Genomic DNA, 22,074 nt, shown 5'->3' with positions numbered 1-22,074 from the left:
GCCCAGCCTGCTCTCATGGTTTCCCAAGCTGCCCAAGTCGGCCCGAAACTATCTCAACCATTCGGACCAATCATCGAGGCTAAGGCGTTTTCACCATATTTCTCCGCAGATTTGACATTCCCCAACTCAAATCTCGCACTTGGAGTCAACCACCCTTTTATTGTTCAAGGAGGTGCATTCCATCCAAGTTCTTCCAATCCGAATGGCGAACAAAACTTGTCCTGGCAAGTCATAGAATTGACGAGAGCTCTTGCACAACAAACTACCTTGGTGAATCAACTTTTACAACTCACTGAGATGCAATGCGCCCACGATGAAGTTTCCCGAAGTAGAAAAAAGGTAGACAATGAGCATTTTAAGCAGCGTCCTGGAAAGCAGCCGTTCAACCCATCATAAGTCGAGTATTCAGACAGTGCACACTCTCGATTGGGCCCTCGAAATAGCGTATACTCCCATCTTAGCGTGCGGAGGAGCGTGCACTCTCGATTAGGCCCACGGGCAAGTATACATTCACGGTTGAGGCCACGCTTTGATAATCAACATGGGCAGCCTTCCAGGCAAAGCATTCATTCGCGATTAGGCTCACAAAGAGTATCCTCCACATCACATCTGAGCAGGCAGCCTGACAAACGGAAGGAAACAATTGTTCAATCCGGCTCTAGTTCAACCGGTAGCCTGCAAAGAAATCCCTCGCCTGCTAGAAATTTATCTCATACATTGCAGCCACGGCGTAGACGAGCCGAGCGAGAAGAAGAGCAGCCTAGACCGGTAGATAAAGACCAAGGGCAGTCGAAGGCTCCGCTACCCCAACAAAAGCAAATCCAAGAAGAGGTAGAAAGGTTTTTCAATGAACGGATGCGTGATTTTCGACGCAACGAAATGGTTGATGAAGCACTAAGGCGAGATATGACCAACATAAGCAGGTCACCTTTCACGGATGAGATCGAGCAGGCAGAGCCTCCGCGCAAGTTTAGCATGCCGCACTGCACATCTTTCAAAGGAGACGGGGATCCCGAAAGACACTTGAAGCATTACCGAAGTGCGATGGTCCTTTATCGGAATAATGATGCCCTTATGTGTAAAATATTCGCCACTACTTTACAAGGCGAGGCACAAGATTGGTTTCATACCTTGCCAGCACGATCCATCCAGAATTTTGATGATCTTTCCATGGTTTTCACCAAAGAATACTCATCTTATCGTTCGATCAAGAAAAAGTCCGATCACCTGTTCAACGTAAAGAAAAACCCAAAAGAGTCACTTCGCGATTACGTGAAGAGATTCAAAGCAGAGAAGGCAAAGATCGTCGGATGCGACAACTCGATAGCAAGTGCAGCTTTCCAAAAAGGACTACCAGCAGACCACCCACTGTTTGGAGAAATGATCATGAAAGAAGACCTAACTCTAGCAGATTCCTTTGCTTTGGCAGAGAAGCATGCACTTTGGGACGAGGCTCAACAAGCAGAAAAGGCTCCCGAACAGCCTCGAAAAGAGTTGGCAGCTGCTCAAAAGAAGGATGAAAAACAACCCAACAAGAGCAGGCAGGAGGTCAAGCGCAGAGACCGACCCACGACCAAAGAAGGTCCGATGACCAATAACTATTCTAAGTTCTCAATTCCAATTCATCAAATCCTTCGTGACATCAAGAATGAACCATGGTTCAAGTTGCCGAAACAGTCAAAAGGAGATACTTCCAAGTTGGACCACACCAAGTATTGCGCATTCCACCGAGGTCCTGGTCACACAACCAACGACTGCTACACTTGGAAGAACTACCTAGGGAAACTCGTGAAAGAAGGCAAAGTCGATAGATATTTGGACAAGCCAGCTGAGTAGCCAAAAAAGAATGCAGACGGAGATGAGGAGCCACCAACTAAGATGATTCGAATCAATGGCATTTTTGCTGAATCCGAGCACTTGGGGGCCACTAATAACTCCAAAAAAAGGAAGATCCAGCAGGCTTTACTAATCTCACAAGTTCAAGCAGTCGATACCCAACCTGGACCTATCATTGGCTTCACGGAGCAGGATGCGGAATGAGTCGACTTCCCACACGACGATGCATTAGTAGTACCTGTCCAACTAGCCCATGCTATAGTTGATAGCATGATGGTTGACAATGGAAGTGTGGTCAACCTACTTCACCTTTCGGTCATTCAGAAGATGGGCCTGGAAAATACAATCATACGCCGGGCAGAGGTACTTACTGGATTTAACGGACACACCTCAACTGCCATCGGCTATATCACACTTGACGTGAAAACACATCCAGTCGTCTCAAAACAAACATTCATGATTGTAAGTGACCTATCTCCTTACAATGGGATTCTTGGGAGACCTTGGTTGATCATGCTGGATGCCGTCACTTCCGTCAGGTATCAAAAAATCTGATTCCGCATCCTGGGAGGAGGAGTCGGAGAGATCAAGTCTGACCAGGTTTCATCCCGACGATGCACTGTGCAATGTTGAAAGAATCAAAGAAGAAGACCTTTACCCCCGTAGAGGTTACCGAAGTCCAAGAGGGCAAAGAAATTACCAAATAGCAATTACAGCAGGTGGATCGAGAAGATGGCGCCCAAGCAGACAAGATAGGATGGAAACCCGAAGAGGACGCCGAAAACATCATTCTTGATCCCCAGCAGCCGAAAAATATGGCTAAAATTGGTTCACGACTAAGCCCAGACGAGAAGGAAGAACTCACAATTTTCCTTAGAAAAAACCGAGATATCTTCGCATGGTCACCATCCAACTTGCCCGGTATTGATCCCAAAGTGGCCTGCCACAAGCTGCACGTCGATCCAACTGCCAAACCGGTAATTCAAAAAAGAAGACATTTCGCACCCGAACGAGTAGTGATCATCGAGGCAGAAATCGACAAACTATTGGAGGCCGATTTCATAGAAGAGGTAGCACACTCGGCATGGCTTGCTAATGTCATACTAGTCATGAAGAAAGAGAAGGGCAAATGGAGGGTTTGCGTAGACTACACCGACCTCAACAAAGTATGCCCAAAAGACCATTATCCTGTCTCCCGGATTGATCTATTAGTAGATTCAACTTCTGGAAACCAGTTGCTTAGTTTCTTAGACGCATACTCCGGCTACAACTAGATAGCCATGCATGAGCCCGACAAAGAGAAAACTGCGTTCGTGATAGAGCGAGGCACTTACTGCTACAAGGTCATGCCCTTTGGCCTCAAGAACGCGGGAGCCATTTACCAAAGGCTAGTAAATATGATGTTCAAAAAGCAAATTGGGGTAACCATGGAGGTTTATGTCGACGATATCATGGTAAAGGGCAAGCAGCGATCAGATCACATTCGCAATTTAGCAGAAACTTTCAATATCCTTAGAAGGTACAAGATGAAGCTCAACCCCACCAAGTGCACGTTTGGAGTATCTTCAGGCCGATTATTAGGGTACTTAGTAACCCAACGAGGAATTGAAACACATCCCAAGCAAATCCAAGCAATCATAGAGATGAAATCTCCAACTACCTTGAAGAAGATCCAAAGCTTGACCGGACGAGCAGCCGCCCTCAATCGCTTCCTCTCACGATCCACCGATTGATGCAAGCCCTTTTTCAAAGCTATCAAGAGGGCACAAAGAGACAAATGGGATGAAGAATGCGAAAAAGCTTTCCAAGACTTGAAGAATTATCTCACATCACCTCCCTTACTATCCAAGCCGGAAGCAACGGAGGATTTATACATTTATTTGGCAGTTTCCGAGGTAGCAGTAAGCTCTGCTCTCATACGAGAAGAGTTGGGGGCCCAACTGCCGGTATTCTACACTTCTAAAGCTCTTCTCGATGCGGAAACAAGATATCCGAAGATCGAAAAATTAATTTTGACGTTAGTTGTTGCGGCTCGGAAGCTTAGACCGTACTTTCAAGCTCATACAGTCATTGTTATGACTCAATATCCCTTACGATCAATATCACATGGTCCAGACGCTTCTCAACGAGTGATGAAATGGGCATTAGAACTTGGCCAATATGGTTTAGTTTTTCGACCTCGCACAGTGATAAAGGCCCAAGCCTTGGCAGACTTCGTAGCGGAATTCACGCCTAGCCTAGGCAACGCAACAGTGCGGCCCAACGACGCCCCAGAAGCAGTCGAGAGTACCTTAGCCACACTTACTCAATCCAATTAAGATTTCTGGAACTTGCATGTCGATGGAGCATCCAACTATAAAAGCTCGGGAGCAGGTGTAGTTCTTGTTACTCCAGATGGCTCAATGCTCGAGCAGGCGATCACTCTAGGTTTCAAAGCATCCAATAACGAAGCAAAGTACAAGGCTCTACTAGCAGGCCTCCGAATGGCAAAAGACTTGGCGGTGAAGAAACTCGCAATTCATTCTGATTCCCAGCTAATCACCAACCAGGCTACTGGGGAATACACGGCAAAACACCCAAGGATGGCACAATACCTAAAGAAAGTACGCCAGCAGCTTGAAGCATTTCAGACTTACACTCTCACTCAATTTCCGCAGGCAGACAATGCACATGCAGATGCACTAGCTGGTTTAGGCTTCGCCCTTGACCACCAATTTAAACGCTCCATTACGGTGGAATATCTAGACAAGCCAAGCATAGAGATGGAGCCGATAGCCGAAGTGTCACAGGTTAGTGTAACTCCCACCTGGCAAAGTTCAATTATAGACTACTTGGTCAACGACACATTACCCACAGAAAGATTGGAGTCAAGGAAGCTCCAAATTAAGTCGGCACGCTACTATATGTGGAATGGCAATCTCGTCCAAAGATCCTACACCGGACCACATCTCCGCTGCCTAGCACCTCCCGATGACTTGAAGGTTCTAAGCTCAATCCACGAAGGCGTTTATGGGAATCACTCTGGAGGCCGATCATTAGCCCAAAAAGCTCTTAACGCAGGCTATTACTGGCCTACCATGCACCAAGATGCTAAGGAGTTAGTACAAAAGTGCGACCGCTGCCAACGCTACAAACCAGTACCAGCACTACCCGCCAGTGAGCTACACCCGCAAACGAGTCCTTGGCCATTCATGCAATGGGCAATCGACTTGGTAGGGCCTATGCCACCTGCTACGGGGGGCAGATGCATGATGATCGTGGCAACCGATTATTTCACCAAATGGGTAGAAGCAGAACCCATGACGACCACGACTCAGACGGACATAGAGCGCTTTATATGGAGGAACATCATTTGCCGATTTGGCATCCCTCAGTCCATCGTCACTTACAACGGCCCTCAATTTGTGGGAAAAGATTTGGCAAAGTTCTTCCAAAAATACGGCATCAAACAACACATGTCCACACCAAGATATCCTCAAGGCAATGGGCAGGCCGAAGCATCCAACAAGACGATCATCGATTGCCTCAAGAAATCCCTCACCGACAAAAAGGGAAAATGGCCAGATGAGCTCCCGGGATGTTTATGGGCATATCGCACCACCAAAAGACGAGCAACCGGTGAAACTCCTTTCTCTTTGGCTTTTGGTTCGGAAGCAATCATTCCTCCCAACATCATCGTGCCAAGCATCAACACTCTATTGCCAAGCGTTGAGCAGAACAGTAAAGAGATGGCCAGAAGAGAGGCGCGAACAAACCATCACCCGCATCGCAGCCTTCTAGCAGCAACTCATTTCCAGCTACAATAAAAGGGCCAAGATCTGGCAATTCCAACCCGGAGACCGAGTCCTAAGAAAGGCCTTCATCACTGCCCGCAGAGAAGGCTCGAAAAAAATGGACCCTATCTAGGAAGGTCATTACAAGATCAGCAGAGTAGGCGGCAAGGGTAGTTATACTCTTGCTACCATGAATGATAAAGAGATCGAGAAACAATGGAACGCCTACAATTTGAGGAAATACCATGTGTGACTTCACACTATATCAAGACCCGAAGACTCGAGCAGCTCAACGGGCACCACCTCGTAAACCGAGGACTATCCAATCATCATGCAGTTTTTGCAACCAAGTTATTTGCTCGTTTTATTCATTTTTCAATAAAGAATTCAGAAGTAATTTGTAACTTGGCTTTATTATATGTCTACAACAACTTATCTTTTTCTGCACTTCAAAAGAAGATTGCACCCCCCGAGGGACCAACTGTGCTCTCTAAGGCGGGAGGATAAACTCAACACTTTGAATATCCAGACGTGGATGAGCTTGGCTGCCCTAGTATAACTAGGTGCATGATGGCTTGCGCCGGGATTCCTAGAAGTAGCCACAATGGTCTGTTTCAAGGCTTAGCTAGTTGAAGGATTATGGGTCTATTAGCTTAATCCGCAGGGAACCGGGCCCTAGAGGTGGAGGGGGCACATTATGCAGCACACCCAATGGGCGGTTGCCCTGGAAACCTAAAGCTGCTACCGAGTGCACTAAGGCAGCCTACGGATTTCCAGAAGACTGCCTACGGCTTGCCCTTCGAGCAGTAGAACCACGCTAGACGTATGTAACCGCACATTCTTGTGAAAGGTTAAACAAGTTAGCGTGCACACGCGAAGATTTTATCCACTGCCGACATGATACGTAGTCGATAAGCTTCACCTCTGCCAAACGCAGAATAACCTACACCAAGTCCTAAAGTGTTGTGATACTTGCTACACAGCCTACGAAATTGGAAAGAGCCAAGGTTGAATAGCCAAGTGGTTACGCGAATTCGTCTGCTTCTGTAAGTAAGGCATCCGGCTGCCAACCCTATGGTTAACAGCTTTGCAAAAGTTCTACATCAACACCTACGGCTGCATAGGCTATGTGGCCTTGTCTGCTTATAGAAAAGTAGCACGTCTGCCACTGGCCTATAAGGTCTAAAGGTTAAAAAAAAAAAAAAAAAACAAGGATGGAAAAAAGCAAAAGAAGCAAGTTTATTAAATTTTATAGCAAAATTGATAAACAACAAGAAAATACCGAAGGAGTTAAAGCAAAAGCAACAAAGGAAATAAAAGGAAATCCTAAAAACTACCTAAAAGACTACTCTTCAGTAGCTTGGACATCTCCCAACTGCTAGGTCGTTACACCTTCAGCAGCCTTGGTGTTTTCAGCAGCGGCATCCTCCGAATCTTTACCCTCGACTGCTCCAGCCTGGGTATCAACTCCTTCAACTATTTCACCGATAGAAGACTTAAAGGTAAAAACGAGCAAGTCTTCTTGAGAAATAGAGAAGGTCTCGAAGTCTTTACCGAAAAACTCAAAGTCAGACGGCCGCCCATAAAGATGATCTACATAGCCCAACTTGTAGAAATCGGCTTGATTCTGAATAAGCGAAGCCTTGAAACCATCATTCTCACTCTTCAACTGCTCATTCTCCTCAAGCAGGCAAGCACGAACCCGCTGCAACTCCTCAATTTCCTTCTTCAGATTGTCGTTGGTCTTCAAAACACCTTGAAGTTCCGACACTTGAGGCTCAAGCCTGTCAACAACCTTTTTGAAGTGGATCGCTTGGTTGTAAGTAGCAATCAATTCTTCATCCTTTGCATAAGCAGCAGAGCAAAATTCAGATATGGAACGCTCAAGATCTTGAATCTGAGGTATGTAACGCTCGATTTCCTTCTCTGCATTTTCATACTTTATTTGGATCGCATCAAGCCTAGTCTTCAAATCCATGATCTCCTGGCGAGCGGCCTCAAGCTGCAGAGAAGTGGGAGCAGAAGTATTAGATTCCTTCAAATCAGCAAGCTCAGATTCCAATTTCTTGATTTTTTCGACCGAGGAGTAAGCTTCGGCAGCCATAGTTCTTGCCATCTCTTTAGCAGCCTTGGTGTCCTCTTGGTCAAGGAACATAGACTCGGCTGCCAGAACTGTTGTTTTCTGCATCATGGCTAGCAGAGCAGTCTTCCTATACTCGGGTATGTGCTTTGTAAAAAGACTCGGACCAACAATCTCTTTGACGCCATCAACAAACTTGGCACATACATCCATGTTTTCAAGAAGATCTGGTTTCAAAAACGCACAAATCTTAGCAGCTTCCCGAGAAACGGCCTTGGCGGATTCTTCAAGCCTGCCTGAACGAGCAGCTTCATTCTTATCAGCAGACGAGTTGGTTGCAGCTGCGGAAGAATCAGTTTTTGGCGCCACTTTAGCAGACAGGGGCACCTTATCACTCTTCATAATAGCAAGCTTTTTCAAGGGTAAGCCAGGTTTAGTCTCAGACGGACGCTTCGGCACAAACTTCGGTACCAGAGGCACGGAGGAACTTTTACGCTGAGCAATTTTTTCAGCAATCGAGCTAGCAGCCTTCGAAGCAATAGGCGTTGCCGGCACAAATGTAGCAGTTCGTTCTTTCTCGCCCTTAGAGGAAGTCAGGTCAATCACAATCTTGGGAGCAGCCGGAAAATCCCCACGAGCAGTCTTCGTTTTCTTCTCAGCAGGCATCTCTTGAGCAGGCGGGGAATGTTTCTTTTTCCCACATTCATTGATAGTAGGCTCCATCACAGTGATAGGACGAGCCATCGCGTCTACCTTGATCCGTTTTATTTCTTCTTTTGGGGGCAGCCCATCTTTTTCCCTACGAAGAGGACTAAGCAGCCAACACCACTCACGATACTCAGAAGGGATACCCAGAGCGACATGTACTTTTTTCATGTCTGGAGAAACCCTAGGAGTTGAGCCAAATTCCGAATCTAAAAAAAAAAAACGGAAGACAATCAGAAAATTGAAGAATAATTTGGCACTAAAGCAAAGCAGCCGAAAAGACTAAGCAGTCTGCTTACCAGATATGAAGACTGTGGGTACACGCAGCTCGGGAGAAGAATCAGATTCCCATTCTCCACTTATCTCCAAAGTCTCTTTGGCCCAATCATGATCTCCTTTGCTCGAATTATCAAAAAGCTTATGACGAGTTTGCAGTTGTCCAACTCCATCAATACGACCTATGTCAAAGAAATACCAAAATTCGTTGGTAGTTAGTCCCAAGTCAAAGAATTGGTTCAAATTGTGGAACCCCACCATCACTCGGACCGCATTCAGGGAACATTGGGCAGGCGCACATTTCATGGAACAGAGCACTTCTTTGAAGAAACGCGGCATACAAAAAGTAAACCTTAACACAAAATAGTAAGGATGGAACTTGATAGCTCTCCGAGTTCCACTGCATGGTTCCTGACTGCTACCATCCTTAACTCGCCTCACACGCACTCCCGACGGAATGGCATGCCAATACGCTTCAAGAAAATCTCTAAACAAATCGTCGGAGCTAATCTTGAGGTAAACAGCTTTGAAGTAGCCAATCTTGCTCAAAGACCCGCCTTGACGATACAACGGGGGCACACTATCATTATTCTTGTGGCTCGAGGAAGACATGTTTGAAAATTCTGCAAAAGTACAAGGAAGATTGTTAGAGATTTGTTTTCAAAAAAAAAAAAAAAAAAAAAAAAAAAACAGCTCACGGGTTCAAAATAAATAAAATTTTAAAGGCTTAAAGCCGTAGGACCCAGCAAACCTGCCATCTTCCTTCTCGGCCTGAGAGGCCCATGGCCCTGTGTAGCTGACAGGGGGCAGTTGCCCCCACAGTTTTCTCTCTTCCTCACAGTCTAAACACGAAGGCCCAGACTGCAATACCAACCCGCAGCACCCCTTGGTCTACTTTCAAGTCTCCTTGATTTTTTATCAAGCCAATTTCAAGTCCCGAAACTTCCAAGAAAATCAAGAAGACAAGAAAATTAATTTTTTCTTACCTAGAAGCAGCGAGAAGACAAAGCACGCAACGAAAGACGATCTTTACGCGGGCAAGACGTAGAAGATTGCTAGAGGAAGGGGAATAAATATCCTCTAAGCTCTTTTTCTCTCTTGTAAGGTTGAATAAGTTTCTCTCTAAAAAAGTTGATTTAATAATCCACTTAAGGTGGACTTAAATAAGCTTTGAGGAAATTTATTTCCTTTTCCTAGAAGGATTAAATTTCCTATTAAAAAGAGAGAATCAACAACAAAATAGGAAGCAGTTCAAAGTTTCCTAAAGCGAGAAAATCTCTACACCCGTTGCCCTTTTCTGCAAGCAGCCCAACAGGTGTAGGGGCATTTGTGGAGTCAAAAATATTCACTATGCGACACGTGGACTTTTGGACAAAAGATGACAAAAATACCCTCGAGGCATACCAGGATTCCTACGCGCGAGGAGTGGGCAATCATCTTTCAATCAAGTCAAAAGTGCCCAAAAAAGGTAACAATTAAAAACCTCTTTCATCAAATCCTTTCTATAAGGTATTTCCCAAGACCTAGTATTTTCTATTTCATTATTTAGCTAATCAATTAGCTAAATAATATATACCTACCATATCTCCTAAAATCATCCTTAATAGTCAATAAAATCACCCAAATTAATAGCCAAAACCGGCCACCACTATTCACATCCTCACCTTTCCCATTTTCCTTATTAAAATAGTCATTCATTTTTATAGCCACCCATTTATTCTTTTCATATTTAATTAGCCAATAAATTGGCTAATTAAACATGAAATTGAACCCCACAAAAACCTTATGGCCGGTTACCATTATTCAAAATGGGGCAAGGCCTAACTCTATAAATAGGCACCTATTCTCACCAAAAATTCATTCCAATTCTCTTACAAAAAATCACAAATACTCTAAACACTATTTCTCTCTAAAATTCTAACTTTGGCATTGGAGGTTCTTCGGCCAAAGCCCCCCTATTCATCGTGGGCGCGTGAGGCTTTTGACCTTAACCTAAGGTGCTAGTTGTTTTGTAGGTGCAAAATCGTCCAAGATCGAGGAGGAGAAAATTTGCATCCACATTTGTAACCCTCATTGGGACAAGATATAAGATTTCATCTACTTTTGAATATTTATTTTCTTCTCATTTTTCTTTTGGTTGATTTCAATTCATCTTTTATCAAGATTGTGGTCACTTTCATGCCTCTTTTGTTTGAGCCTTAATTTGGGATTGTCTTAAACGTAATTATGTTCAGTTTGCAACAAATGACAACCATTAATCATGCTAATCTTGCATAAATGGCGTCATATATGTACGTAAGTCCTTTTTGGGAATTTTGCTTAAATTATTTGGCGAAAAAGATAAATTGTTAAAGAAAAACAAGGGAGACTTTGGATGCGGTCTTTAACTATTAATTTTCTTTGATTGAAACCTTGTTGGTTTTTAATTTTTGATTGAGGTCCTTGAAATTAATGTGATAATTTATTTTTATGTACGTTACTATATTTTTTAAATTAAAAATTAGAAATTTTAGTTGTTTATATAAATGAAATTTTAAATAAAAAATCATAATTTGTGGGATTAAAAATATTAAAATATAAATATACTATAGTGTGTGTGTGTGTGTGCGTGCGCGCGCGTGTGTGTATAAACATGGGTACATTCATCAAAATTAACCAAAAAAAATTATTGTATCAAAACATGGGTACATTCTTCAAAATCACAAAAAAAAAAAAATATTAGGCTTAATAACATTAGTAAATTTCTTCGATTAAACTTGACATGGATACATTTTAAAATCAAAGAAAAAAGAATGTACCCATATAAGTTTAAAAATGGATTAGAAAAAAATTGAATGGATTTTATATAAAAAAAATGGTACATTTTACATATAACAAATTGGTATATTTAAGAATGAGTACATTTTAAAATTAAAAAGTTTTACATGAATGGGTACATATAATTAGCATGGGTACCTTTAGCAAAATAAAAAGTACAAATAAAAAAACATATATGGGTACAAATACAAATAAATTTTAAAAAATATGGGCACAAAAAGAAATTAATAAATGGGTACAAATTAAAATTGAAAAGAAAATTGGTACAAATTAAAAAAGAATTACATTTAAAAACTAAAACTAAAAATATATGATAAAAAATTTAGTCATAAATATAAATATACTAATTGTAACATTTTTAACATTAAATGAATATATTTAGAAATATAAAAAAATATTTTATTATTGAAATAATTAATCATGTTATTAATATCCAAGGACCTTGATCAAAAATTGAAAAGGAATAGGATTTTAATCAGTGGAGTAGCAATGAAGGATGAAAACTTAATTTCTCCGAAAATCAAATGCATTGATTGTGTTTGGCATAAAGATTGGCTTAAATGCATCAGGAAGTTAAAACTCACATATACTTTGAGTCAAGTTGAAAAATATTTTGGCTTCAATATAACATTTGAATGTAAAAGTGAAGCTCGCTCCCACAACAAGAATATATTGTATTCCAACAAGAATATTAACATTTTAGGTTTGATCCTGATGTTTTTTTCCTTCAAAACACTCATATACTCAAACGTTAACCATATATCACTTTTGGACTCAAATATAAGAACATATACTAAATCATTATAGGTCTTTCCTTACGAGTCGTTATAGATAGATCCAACGATCGAGACAAATCTTAGAGGAGATAAGTTTTTTACTAACCATATAATTTTCGTTATCGACTCAAAACAGCTTAACCTCTAAGTTTCTAACACTGATCAATATGCATCTGAACAAACTTGTATGCAGATAATATAGTTAAGTGAAAAGTTGAATAATCAATGATGGTGATATAATGAAAATTTCTACCATGTTAGACATTTCTCACGACCGTTGAATGGGCTTAACTAAAATTTTGAATGGCAGGGACTAAACAGTCATTTCCGAAGTAAAATTTCAGTGTGCTTAGTGGATGCTATTTGGTATATAATATATGCTGCTATCGTTTGTTACTTAAAGTGCAAGCAACCGAAAAGTAAATTTCCTACAGATTATGGAATCAATGGGACGTAACACTTTTGCACATTTTTGTATCGAATGAGTGGCTACCATAGTGCCATATCATGTGAATTGATAACCAAGTGCGATTCTATATTGTTTTGGGAGACGTGCTACCAACCTTCACTTTGCCCCTTTGTTGTTACATTATTAATGGGTTTTGACTATCTTAGCACCACTTAAAATAGGTTGACGTTAGAGAGGAGATCAAATTTTCTGTATCCAAAATGACTCTGTGTGTGTATTAAATTAATGATAATAAAGTTAAGAAAAGTTAATTTTATTAAACACATGTTAGTCAATGGTCACAGAAAGGCTATAACATTTGGGGTGCAGAAGATTCAATCTTATTAGAGAGACCAAATAGGTGGCCTCTCCGTGGTCTAACCATTGATTGACACGTTTTTATAAACTTAACTTTTCTTAACTTTATTATCATAAATATATCATTCATGATTAAGACCACATTCATTTTGAATACAGAAATTTGATTTTTGGACTCCTTTATATCAATTAAAAAAAAGTTTGACTATCAACTGTCATATCATGTGATTTACCGTCTAATAATATAAGTATTCATTTGGCAACACAATATAGTAAAAGAACATTGTTCATTAACAAAATGAGATGCTTTGCCAATACTATCTTATGGGCGAGATTTTGATACGAATTTAATCATTATTTTCTAAAAAGGAAAAATCATCTATGATATTTTAATCAGACATTGAAATTCAAACGAGAGGATTACTTTATTTATGTAACAAAAAAATAACGAACCATGTGCGAAAAACAGAAGAGTATTTGTTGGTGATACAGTCTAAAATGAATGAAAAAGGTCCCAATAATAATTTAATGATTTGTTTTTTTTTTGTGACAATAATTATTTGTTTCTTACTCCTAAGTATTATGATTTTGTTAATACAACAATATAATTAAAACAAAATTGAAATATTTGGCTATATCAATAATGGCTCAACCATAATATTTGCTATCACTCGCATTTACGAGAGACAAACTTAAAATAGTAACACATGTTTGGATGAAGAAAATAAAATTGAAATTTTGACAAAATTCAGAATTTATACATTGTCATGCACCAATTAGATTGTTTGAATTCATAAACATAGAAATTTAAAGTTTTGCGGAAAAAAAACTTGAAATTTGGAACCTAATTTTGAAGTTTAATTAAATTTCATGTAAATAGGTGTTATTTCCAAATTTTTATAGGTGAGAGTTTAAAAATAACAAATTTCGTATTCAAATTTATTGTTTTTTTTAAGTTAACCAAACAAGAAAATTCACAAATCTTAGAAAATAAATCCCATCATTTTAAAATTTCGTAGTAATCTTAAATTTTCTCACTTAAACCGCGTGTAACTTGCAAATGGAGAAATCAGGGTGCAATATAAAATGGTTAACCCCTAATTATTTGATTACCCTAGAAAATAACGACCCTACTAATTAAAAAATTAAAGCAAGAAAAAACAAAAAATGTCAACTTTTCAAAGTTGAATAAATAACAGGAAATATCACCAACATTTCTCGGGCTTTCCTTCAAAAATTTAAAAAATAAAAAATAAAAATCTCAGGCATCTTTTACAAAACACCAAATAAATGTCACATAAAAAATTAAAAATTGGGCAGGAAATCTCGTTCTTGTCCGAAAAGGAGCTCAAAATCCAATCCAGGGGCAAATCCGTCGAATCAAACAAAAATCCAAGGGCAATTCAGGTATTCCATTTCCACCTACACCTCCCGGTACTCGACGCGTAACCGCGGCCTCTAAAACAAAAGTCCGCGAGTTCACTGGAAAAGCAGTATAAAACCCCCCAGCTCACGAAACTGTCAAAATTCAAAATATCCACCGCAAAAGCTCTCAGGAAACCATGACTTTGCGGAGCGGGTTTCCGCTGCTGCACCAGCAATTCAAGGCGCTGTTCAGGAAGAACCTCCTCCTCTCATGGCGGAACAAGAGGGCCACATTTCTCCAGCTCTTCTCCTCCTTCTTCTTCATCTTCCTCATCTTCTGCATCCAGAAGGCGATCGACGCGCGCAACGCCTCCTCCACGGCGTTCGAGAGCGTCGCCAATCCTCCCGCCCTGGCCGCCCCGCCGATCCCGCCGTGCGAGGACAAATACTACATTAAGACGCCGTGCTTTGACTTCGTGTGGAGCGGAAGCGACAGCGCGAGAATTCAGAGAATCGTCGGCGCTATTAGGGATAATAATCCCGGTAGGCCAATTCCGTCGGGTAAGGTAAGGAGGAGTCTGAATTTTCGTTGCCTTGTCTTGTGTTTGGCTAGCGAGAAAATTGTTGCAGCTATTTTTGCTTTTCTTTTTTTAGTTTCTAATTTTGATTGTGGAAATGATAAAAAGTTGATATTTTTGAGCCACGTCAGCTGTGTCAGAGATTAATTGTGTCTTGGTTGAGATTTTGACTAAAGGCATATCAATTTGTTTAATTTAATGGAGTCGCCAAATTTGTTTGAAAGAAATGAGATTCAAAATCATCCATGTTTGACAAATGATTCTGAAGAAAATATGTTGCATCTAACCTATGTTCTGTAATGTAGCGCCAACACAACTGATAACGTTAGCGAGAAACACTTCAATGATCAAACTTTTGACAAATAACAATTATAGTAGCGTTATTGTTTTTGCTTATTCGTGCGCATTTTATATTATTTTCATTGAATGTGAAAATTGTATGAAATTATGTGATGATGCTGAAGTATTCATTTCTGAAATGTATGAGTTCAGTGGAACCTTTTTTTTTCCTTGGGTTATATGTACTGCAAAGAAACTTTTCAAAATTATAATATGAATTTTTTTTTTATAATTTTTATAATTTTTAATTTTTTAGGTTTGGTGGTTGATAAATTGAGGCTAAATGGAGGGGAAAAAAAATTGGAATCTTAATCCTTTTTGCTTTGTGCTTATCTTTGTAGGCGGGTTCAGAGAGTTTGTGTTATGTTTTGTTCATTTGCATTGTTTGTTGTCTAAACAGAGTGATGATTGGTATGGTGTTAGTACGTTGTTTTCGTTGCAGGATCCTTGAAAATCCAAATTTAGCATAAGAAAGTCTGAATATCAAAATATCAGATAGTAAATCTTGTCGTGCCGTTTATTTGTGAAGGTCAAATCGTTTAGGACAACAGCTGAAGTGGATGCATGGCTGTATGGTAATCCTATGCACTGCCCAGGAGCTTTGCATTTTGTGGAAAGAAACGCCACTGTTATCAGCTACGGCATACAGACTAATTCTACTCCTGTTGCAAAACGAGGGCAATATGAAGATCCCACTTTCAAATTTCAAATTCCGCTCCAGATTGCTGCTGAGCGTGAAATTGCTCGTTCTCTGATTGGAGGTAGTGGGTTTTGTTTCTCATAGTTCTTTATTGTTTGCAGAAAGCCTTACTTGCATGATTTTAAGCTTGACCTTGGCTCTCACATAATGACTTGTCAGATCCAAATTTTAGCTGGTTTGTTGCGTTCAAGGAATTTGCACACCCTGCAATGGAGCTTTTCTCTGCATTCGACACAGTAGGACCGACCTTTTTTCTTGCAACTGCCATGTTTGGATTTGTGTTTCAAATGACTTCTTTGATCACAGAGAAAGAACTAAAGCTTAGACAGGTGATGGATCTAAAGCAGCTTTATGTTAATGCGTGTGATTCTGTCCAGTTAAATGGGTTTAAGTATTACTGCAGTGTTGTTCTTTTGCATTATCAATTAGTTATAATGTCTTATTTTGTTTTGGCCAACAGGCAATGACAATGATGGGTCTCTATGATTCTGCATACTGGTTCTCATGGCTCACATGGGAGGGAATTATTACACTTCTTTCATCACTTTTCATCGTTCTCTTTGGAATGATGTTTCAGTTTGATTTTTTCCTTAACAACAGTTTTCTGGTCTTGTTCCTTGTCTTCTTTCTTTTCCAACTCAATATGGTAAGACTGTTTCTTGTAAATACTTGTTTTGATTCATTATTGTACTTGCTGAAATGTTTTTAAGAAGCCATCCTTATAATAACCTCTAATCCATCCATTCTAACATTTCATGCCAGCTTGGTTTCGCCTTTATGTTGTCAGCCTTCATAAGCAAATCATCATCATCAACAACTGTGGGGTTCTCTATATTTATTGTTGGTTTTATGACCCAGGTAAGATTTGTCAGTTCAACATTTTGTATAACGGGTTGTTAGTTTAATGGTACTGATAGCCATTTTTTCCTTGCAGCTTGTTACAGCGTTCGGATTTCCGTATTCTAATAGTATCTCCAAGACCTACCGAATCATCTGGTCATTTTTTCCACCTAATCTCCTTGCCAAAGCTCTACAGTTACTAGCTGGTGCAACATCCACTCCTCAAGATATTGGGATTAGCTGGAGTAGAAGAACAAAGTGTGCACCAAATGATGATGAATGTGTTATAACAATTGTATATAAACACATTGATTCTCAAACTCCAACATATACAATAGTTTATAAATCTTTTGATTGTTTCTAATAATTAATACTTGCATTTAAACTTTGATAGAATGACATATACGTATGGCTGGTGGTCACGTTCTTCCTCTGGTTTGTACTGGCTATCTACTTCGATAATATCATCCCCAACATATCTGGTGTGAGAAAATCGGTGTTTTACTTTTTAAATCCTTGGTACTGGTTTGGGAAAGGTGGAAACAAAGTGAAAGGTAAATAACACTGGAAATTCAGGTTGTGCTCGAGTTTGTGTTGTTAGATGATATTTATGACGATGTTTTTCCTCTCTTTTCATAGAGGGCGGCATTTGCAGTTGCATAGGTTCAGTTTCATCACAGGAGCAACTTACTGCAGATGATGAAGATGTCCTTGAAGAGGAGAACATTGTAAAACAGCAAACTAGGGAGGGCATAGTAGATCCAAACGTTGCTGTTCAGATACGTGGCCTTGTCAAGACATATCCAGGAACCACCAAAATTGGTTGTTGTAGTTGCAAGAGGACTTCATCTTACCATGCCCTCAAGGTAAAGAACCTCTTCTGACATTTTGTATTTAGAAGAAAGTTGAGAGACTGAAAGGACATCTTGCATCACTTAGCTGCGTATAGGAATGGCCTTCTGAGCTAAACTTATGGATATTTCATGATTTTCATCAGCCATCATTCATATTGTAATGCTTGAGACAAACAATATAATGCAGACACAGCGTATCTGACCAGTTTTTTTCAATTAAATAATGTAGTAACAATGGATATCTTTTGAATAACCTTCAGGGTTTATGGGTGAACTTTTCCAAGGATCAGTTATTTTGTTTACTTGGACCAAATGGAGCTGGAAAAACCACGGCAATTAATTGTCTAACTGGAATCACACCAGTGACAGGCGGAGATGGTAATACTATTCCTTCTTTTTTTTAGTTTATTGATAAAGCAATGATGGGACGAAATAATTGATAAAATTATAAACTATCTTGTTAACAGCATTGATTTATGGATATTCTGCTCGAAGCTCGGTCGGCATGGCAAAAATTAGAAAAATGATAGGAGTTTGTCCGCAGGTGAACTGCTCTCCCTCCTTACACAAATGCGCACTCACAATTATTAAAAAAAATATGCAAATTACATAGTTTTCGTCATGTTGCAGCAACTCAATGAAATATTTAGACTTAAAATCCATCAGCGAAATATTTAGACTTAAAATCCTTATGTTGTCTTTGGTCGTAGTTTGATATTCTATGGGATGCATTATCTGGCAAAGAGCACCTCCACCTGTTTGCTAGTATCAAGGGCTTACCCCCGTCTTCAATCAAATCGGTATGTGCTATGCTAATTAAAGGAGTAATTCTTCCCGGTATTTCACATGCCTTCTTCGATAATGTTTGAACTCTTGGTATACTAAAGATGAGTGCTCTTCTGATATGTAGGTTGCTAAGAAGTCATTGGCAGAGGTGAGGCTCACTGAGTCAGCCAAAATGAGAGCTGGGAGTTACAGTGGAGGAATGAAACGTCGCCTGAGCTTTGCGATAGCCCTCATTGGTGATCCGAAGTTAGTCATTTTAGATGAACCGGTATGGAAATTAGAATTTTTTCCCCATTATATTTGAAAATAAATTTCAGAGATTACATAGGACACGAGGACATAAATCTGCTCCGAAGATTAGCCCTGAATTAAGCTAATTAGATAATAAGCCTCATATTAAACTGATATAATAATCAGACCTTTATTTAAGCTGCATGCCTAGAATCAACCCTTGTACTAAATGACAACTATCAGCCTATACCAACGAGAAAAAGTTTATCTAGACACTCGACATTTATATGATTTAGTTTATGATCTGCAGACAACTGGTATGGATCCCATAACAAGAAGGCATGTGTGGGACATCATAGAGGATGCAAAAAAAGGGCGTGCAATTGTCCTTACCACTCACTCGATGGAAGAAGCTGACATTTTAAGTGATCGTATAGGAATAATGGCAAAGGGTAGGCTCCGTTGCATTGGAACTTCAATCAGGCTTAAGTCTCGGTTTGGGACTGGTTTTATTGCTAATGTGAGCTTCACTGGAAGCACCAATGGACAAAGTTCTCCAAACTGGGATGCAGTTACTACACCTCACCATGAGGCTGTGAAGCAGTTCTTTAAAGATGTATGTTAATTTGTGAAAATGATTTAAAACTTTTATTACACATAGAAAGGTTAATTTCTAACAAGGGAAAAGTTTCGACAGCATTTGGATGTTTTACCGAAAGAAGAGAACAAGGCCTTTCTGACTTTTGTTATTCCTCACGACAAAGAGGGGCTTTTGAAGGTAATCATTTCACTTTCTACTTTCTTGTATATACTCGATTAAATGAAACTACTATGAATGACTTGTTCTTAACAGAAGAGTCTAAGTTACGGAGTCCGCAGTTTTGCCACTGTTCTTATTCCTTTGGATTTTATAATCTTCTGCAGAAGTTTTTTGCGGAGCTACAAGACAGAGAAAGTGAATTCGGTATATCAGACATCCAGCTTGGTCTTACAACTCTCGAAGAAGTTTTCTTGAATATTGCGAGGCAGGCAGAGCTAGAAACTGCCACAGCTGAGGGGAGGTTGGTCCCTCTCAATTTAACATCCGGAGCCTATGTTGAGGTAAGCACAATTTCTCTCCCTTTGTAGTATTCTTTAGCAAGACACACTGGCAATGACAACAAAATCCGGCATAAGTTCATGTCTTCCTGTTTTATGCTTATCGTATTTCAATGATTTGGCAGATACCTGTAGGAGCTAGGTTTGTGGGGATTCCAGGGACAGCTTCTGCAGAAAATCCGAGAGGGACTATGGTAGAAGTTTACTGGGAGCAAGATGATTCCGGTGCCCTCTGCATATCTGGCTACTCAGCCGAAGCTCCAATACCACCTCATGTTGAATCAATGTCTTCCTCGGCTCCAACTTCACGCAGAAGCAGCCGGTCACGACAAGTTCATGGAATTGTGATTCACCCGGACCAAATCAGTAATACTAGTCCTACTGTTAGTTAACAAGTTACCAGTGGTACATTTTCTTCTGTACATTTACAAAGTACCATCACTGGAAGCACATAGACATTTTACAGTTATTTTTAAATAAATGGTTGAGAAATTACACGTAAATTACAATTTGTTTACAATCTTGTTATATACTACTGTCTTTCAATATTCGAAGTTTAGAAACAGCCGTTAATTTTGATTCGGTTAGGTGAAAGGTTGGCCATCGTTTTCTTTTTCTTAGAAAACAGAAGAGAAACTTGTAGGATGTTGCCTTTGTAAAGTCAAGCGAGTAAAAGCCAGAGCACGTTATTTAACTTATGACGATGAATTCAAACTTAGAATTTGTCTATTATTTAGAGACCCTTGACCTTTTGGTTGCTTGCTGATTAAACAATGCCCGTTCATTCACGTTTTTCGTAAAAAATACAAATGTTTTATTTTTTCGAAATATTTTTTGTGAGCATTAAGAAAATCTTTATAATGTATTTAGAAACGGATCTACGGTTTATCAAGCAACAAGTGTATATTTAGTAGAATATTTAAGTTGGAAAAAAAAAAAAAAAAAGTGAACAGTATAGAGATGTTAAAATGTATATTTAGTGTATATATATATATATTGTAAAAATTAGAGATGTTAAAATCACCTATAGGTGAGGTTGAAACAAAAAATAGCAAAATTTTGTTTTGTTGAATAGTCTTTCACCCTCTTTTGGTTGACAATGAGAGTTCTACTAATAATCTTTCACCATTTTTGTTAATTTTTATTACCACTACAACAAACTATCATATTCATGTTCTTCAAAATATATTTTTCTGTGCATGGAGCCCGACTCGTTTTCTAAGCACACGGGAGTTCACTTCGTTCTGCGAGCGCGTAGCCCATCTTGTCATGTGTGCATGTGTTGGCCTTGTTCTGCATATGAGGTGTCCGCATCGTTTTGCGTGCCAAAAGCCCGCCCCATTTTGCATCCACATAGCCCATGTCATTTTAGCATACATATGATAGTTTGTTGTATTGGTAAGAAAAATTAAAAAAAATGCACAAAATGATTCAAATTCTTGAGGGTGGCAAACAAAAAGTCACCACATCACTTTTAGGCACCCCTAAGAATTTGAATCATTTTTGTTAATTTTTAATTCATTTCTCTTACCACTATCATATTCATATTCTTCAAAATATATTTTTCCATTCGTGGAGCCCAACTCGTCTTCTGAGCACTAGAGAGTTCACCTCGTTCTGCATGTGCGGAGCCTGCCTCATCATGTGTGCCTATGTTCACCTCGTTCTGCATGTGAGGTGTTCACCTCATTTTGCGTCCAAGGAGCCTACATCGTTTTGGAGTGAATGGACACAACCTTGTTTTCCATGCGCAAGGCTGGCCTCACTTTGTGCAACTTATCCCACCTCGTTTTCCGTGTGCGAGCTCATCTCGTTTTGTGTACCAAAAGTCCGCCCTGTTTTCTATGAGCAGAGCTCCTTGTTTTGCATATCATGGTTCGTCTCGTTCTGTGTGAGCTGAGTCCACCTCGTTTTGCGTGTGTTAAGCCCGCGTAACACCCATGTCTTTTGACAAAATGCGAATTTTTTATTTTTGCAAAATATTTTTCCTGAGTATTAAGTTAAACTTTTTAAAGAATTTGAAAGCAGTTTTACAGTTCATGGAGCAGCAAATGTATATTTAGTAAAATATTTGAGCCGAAAACATAAAAAAATAAGTGAAAAACGTAGTAGTGAGACCCATAAAATTGTCAAATCAGGTTCGACACTCAAGAATCTCAACGGAAAGTCTCATCTTAGTTTTCAGAACTTCACAATGAGGCAAAGGTGAAAATAAACAAATTGAACAGTGATTTATGTCTGAATTTGCAAAATT

The 22,074-nt window shown here is 39.7% G+C and overlaps 2 protein-coding genes across 2 annotated transcripts; both read left to right on the top strand.

Moving 5' to 3' along the window:
- Positions 1-879: 879 nt before the first annotated feature.
- Positions 880-1,836, top strand: LOC139189430 (uncharacterized). Its single transcript, XM_070808379.1, has one exon. It carries the CDS (start codon positions 880-882, stop codon positions 1,834-1,836), a length of 957 nt encoding a protein of 318 aa, XP_070664480.1.
- Positions 1,837-14,487: 12,651 nt separating this feature from the next.
- LOC103447842 (ABC transporter A family member 2-like) lies at positions 14,488-20,323 on the top strand. The gene is made up of 16 exons (XM_008387045.4): positions 14,488-14,960; positions 15,841-16,072; positions 16,171-16,340; positions 16,472-16,657; positions 16,774-16,869; positions 16,946-17,146; positions 17,246-17,405; positions 17,491-17,717; positions 17,966-18,083; positions 18,173-18,249; positions 18,416-18,505; positions 18,616-18,759; positions 19,033-19,338; positions 19,420-19,500; positions 19,647-19,823; positions 19,946-20,323. Exons 1-16 carry the CDS (start codon positions 14,592-14,594, stop codon positions 20,210-20,212), a joined length of 2,901 nt encoding a protein of 966 aa, XP_008385267.3. The 5' UTR covers positions 14,488-14,591; the 3' UTR covers positions 20,213-20,323.
- The last annotated feature ends 1,751 nt before the right edge of the window (positions 20,324-22,074 follow it).

Source organism: Malus domestica, chromosome 11 (assembly GCF_042453785.1).
Source record: "Malus domestica chromosome 11, GDT2T_hap1".
Classification (NCBI taxonomy): Eukaryota; Viridiplantae; Streptophyta; class Magnoliopsida; order Rosales; family Rosaceae; genus Malus; species Malus domestica.
This window is presented reverse-complemented; position numbering and strand designations above follow the sequence as displayed.

Bases quoted from the DNA above. Each gene is read 5' to 3' on its own strand.
- LOC139189430 (XM_070808379.1), top strand. From the start codon at position 880: ATGGTTGATGAAGCACTAAGGCGAGATATGACCAACATAAGCAGGTCA.
- LOC103447842 (XM_008387045.4), top strand. From the start codon at position 14,592: ATGACTTTGCGGAGCGGGTTTCCGCTGCTGCACCAGCAATTCAAGGCG. The intron at 14,961-15,840 runs GTAAGGAGGAGT...TTATTTGTGAAG, and splicing joins GGCCAATTCCGTCGGGTAAG to GTCAAATCGTTTAGGACAAC. The intron at 18,250-18,415 runs GTGAACTGCTCT...CTTTGGTCGTAG, and splicing joins TGATAGGAGTTTGTCCGCAG to TTTGATATTCTATGGGATGC.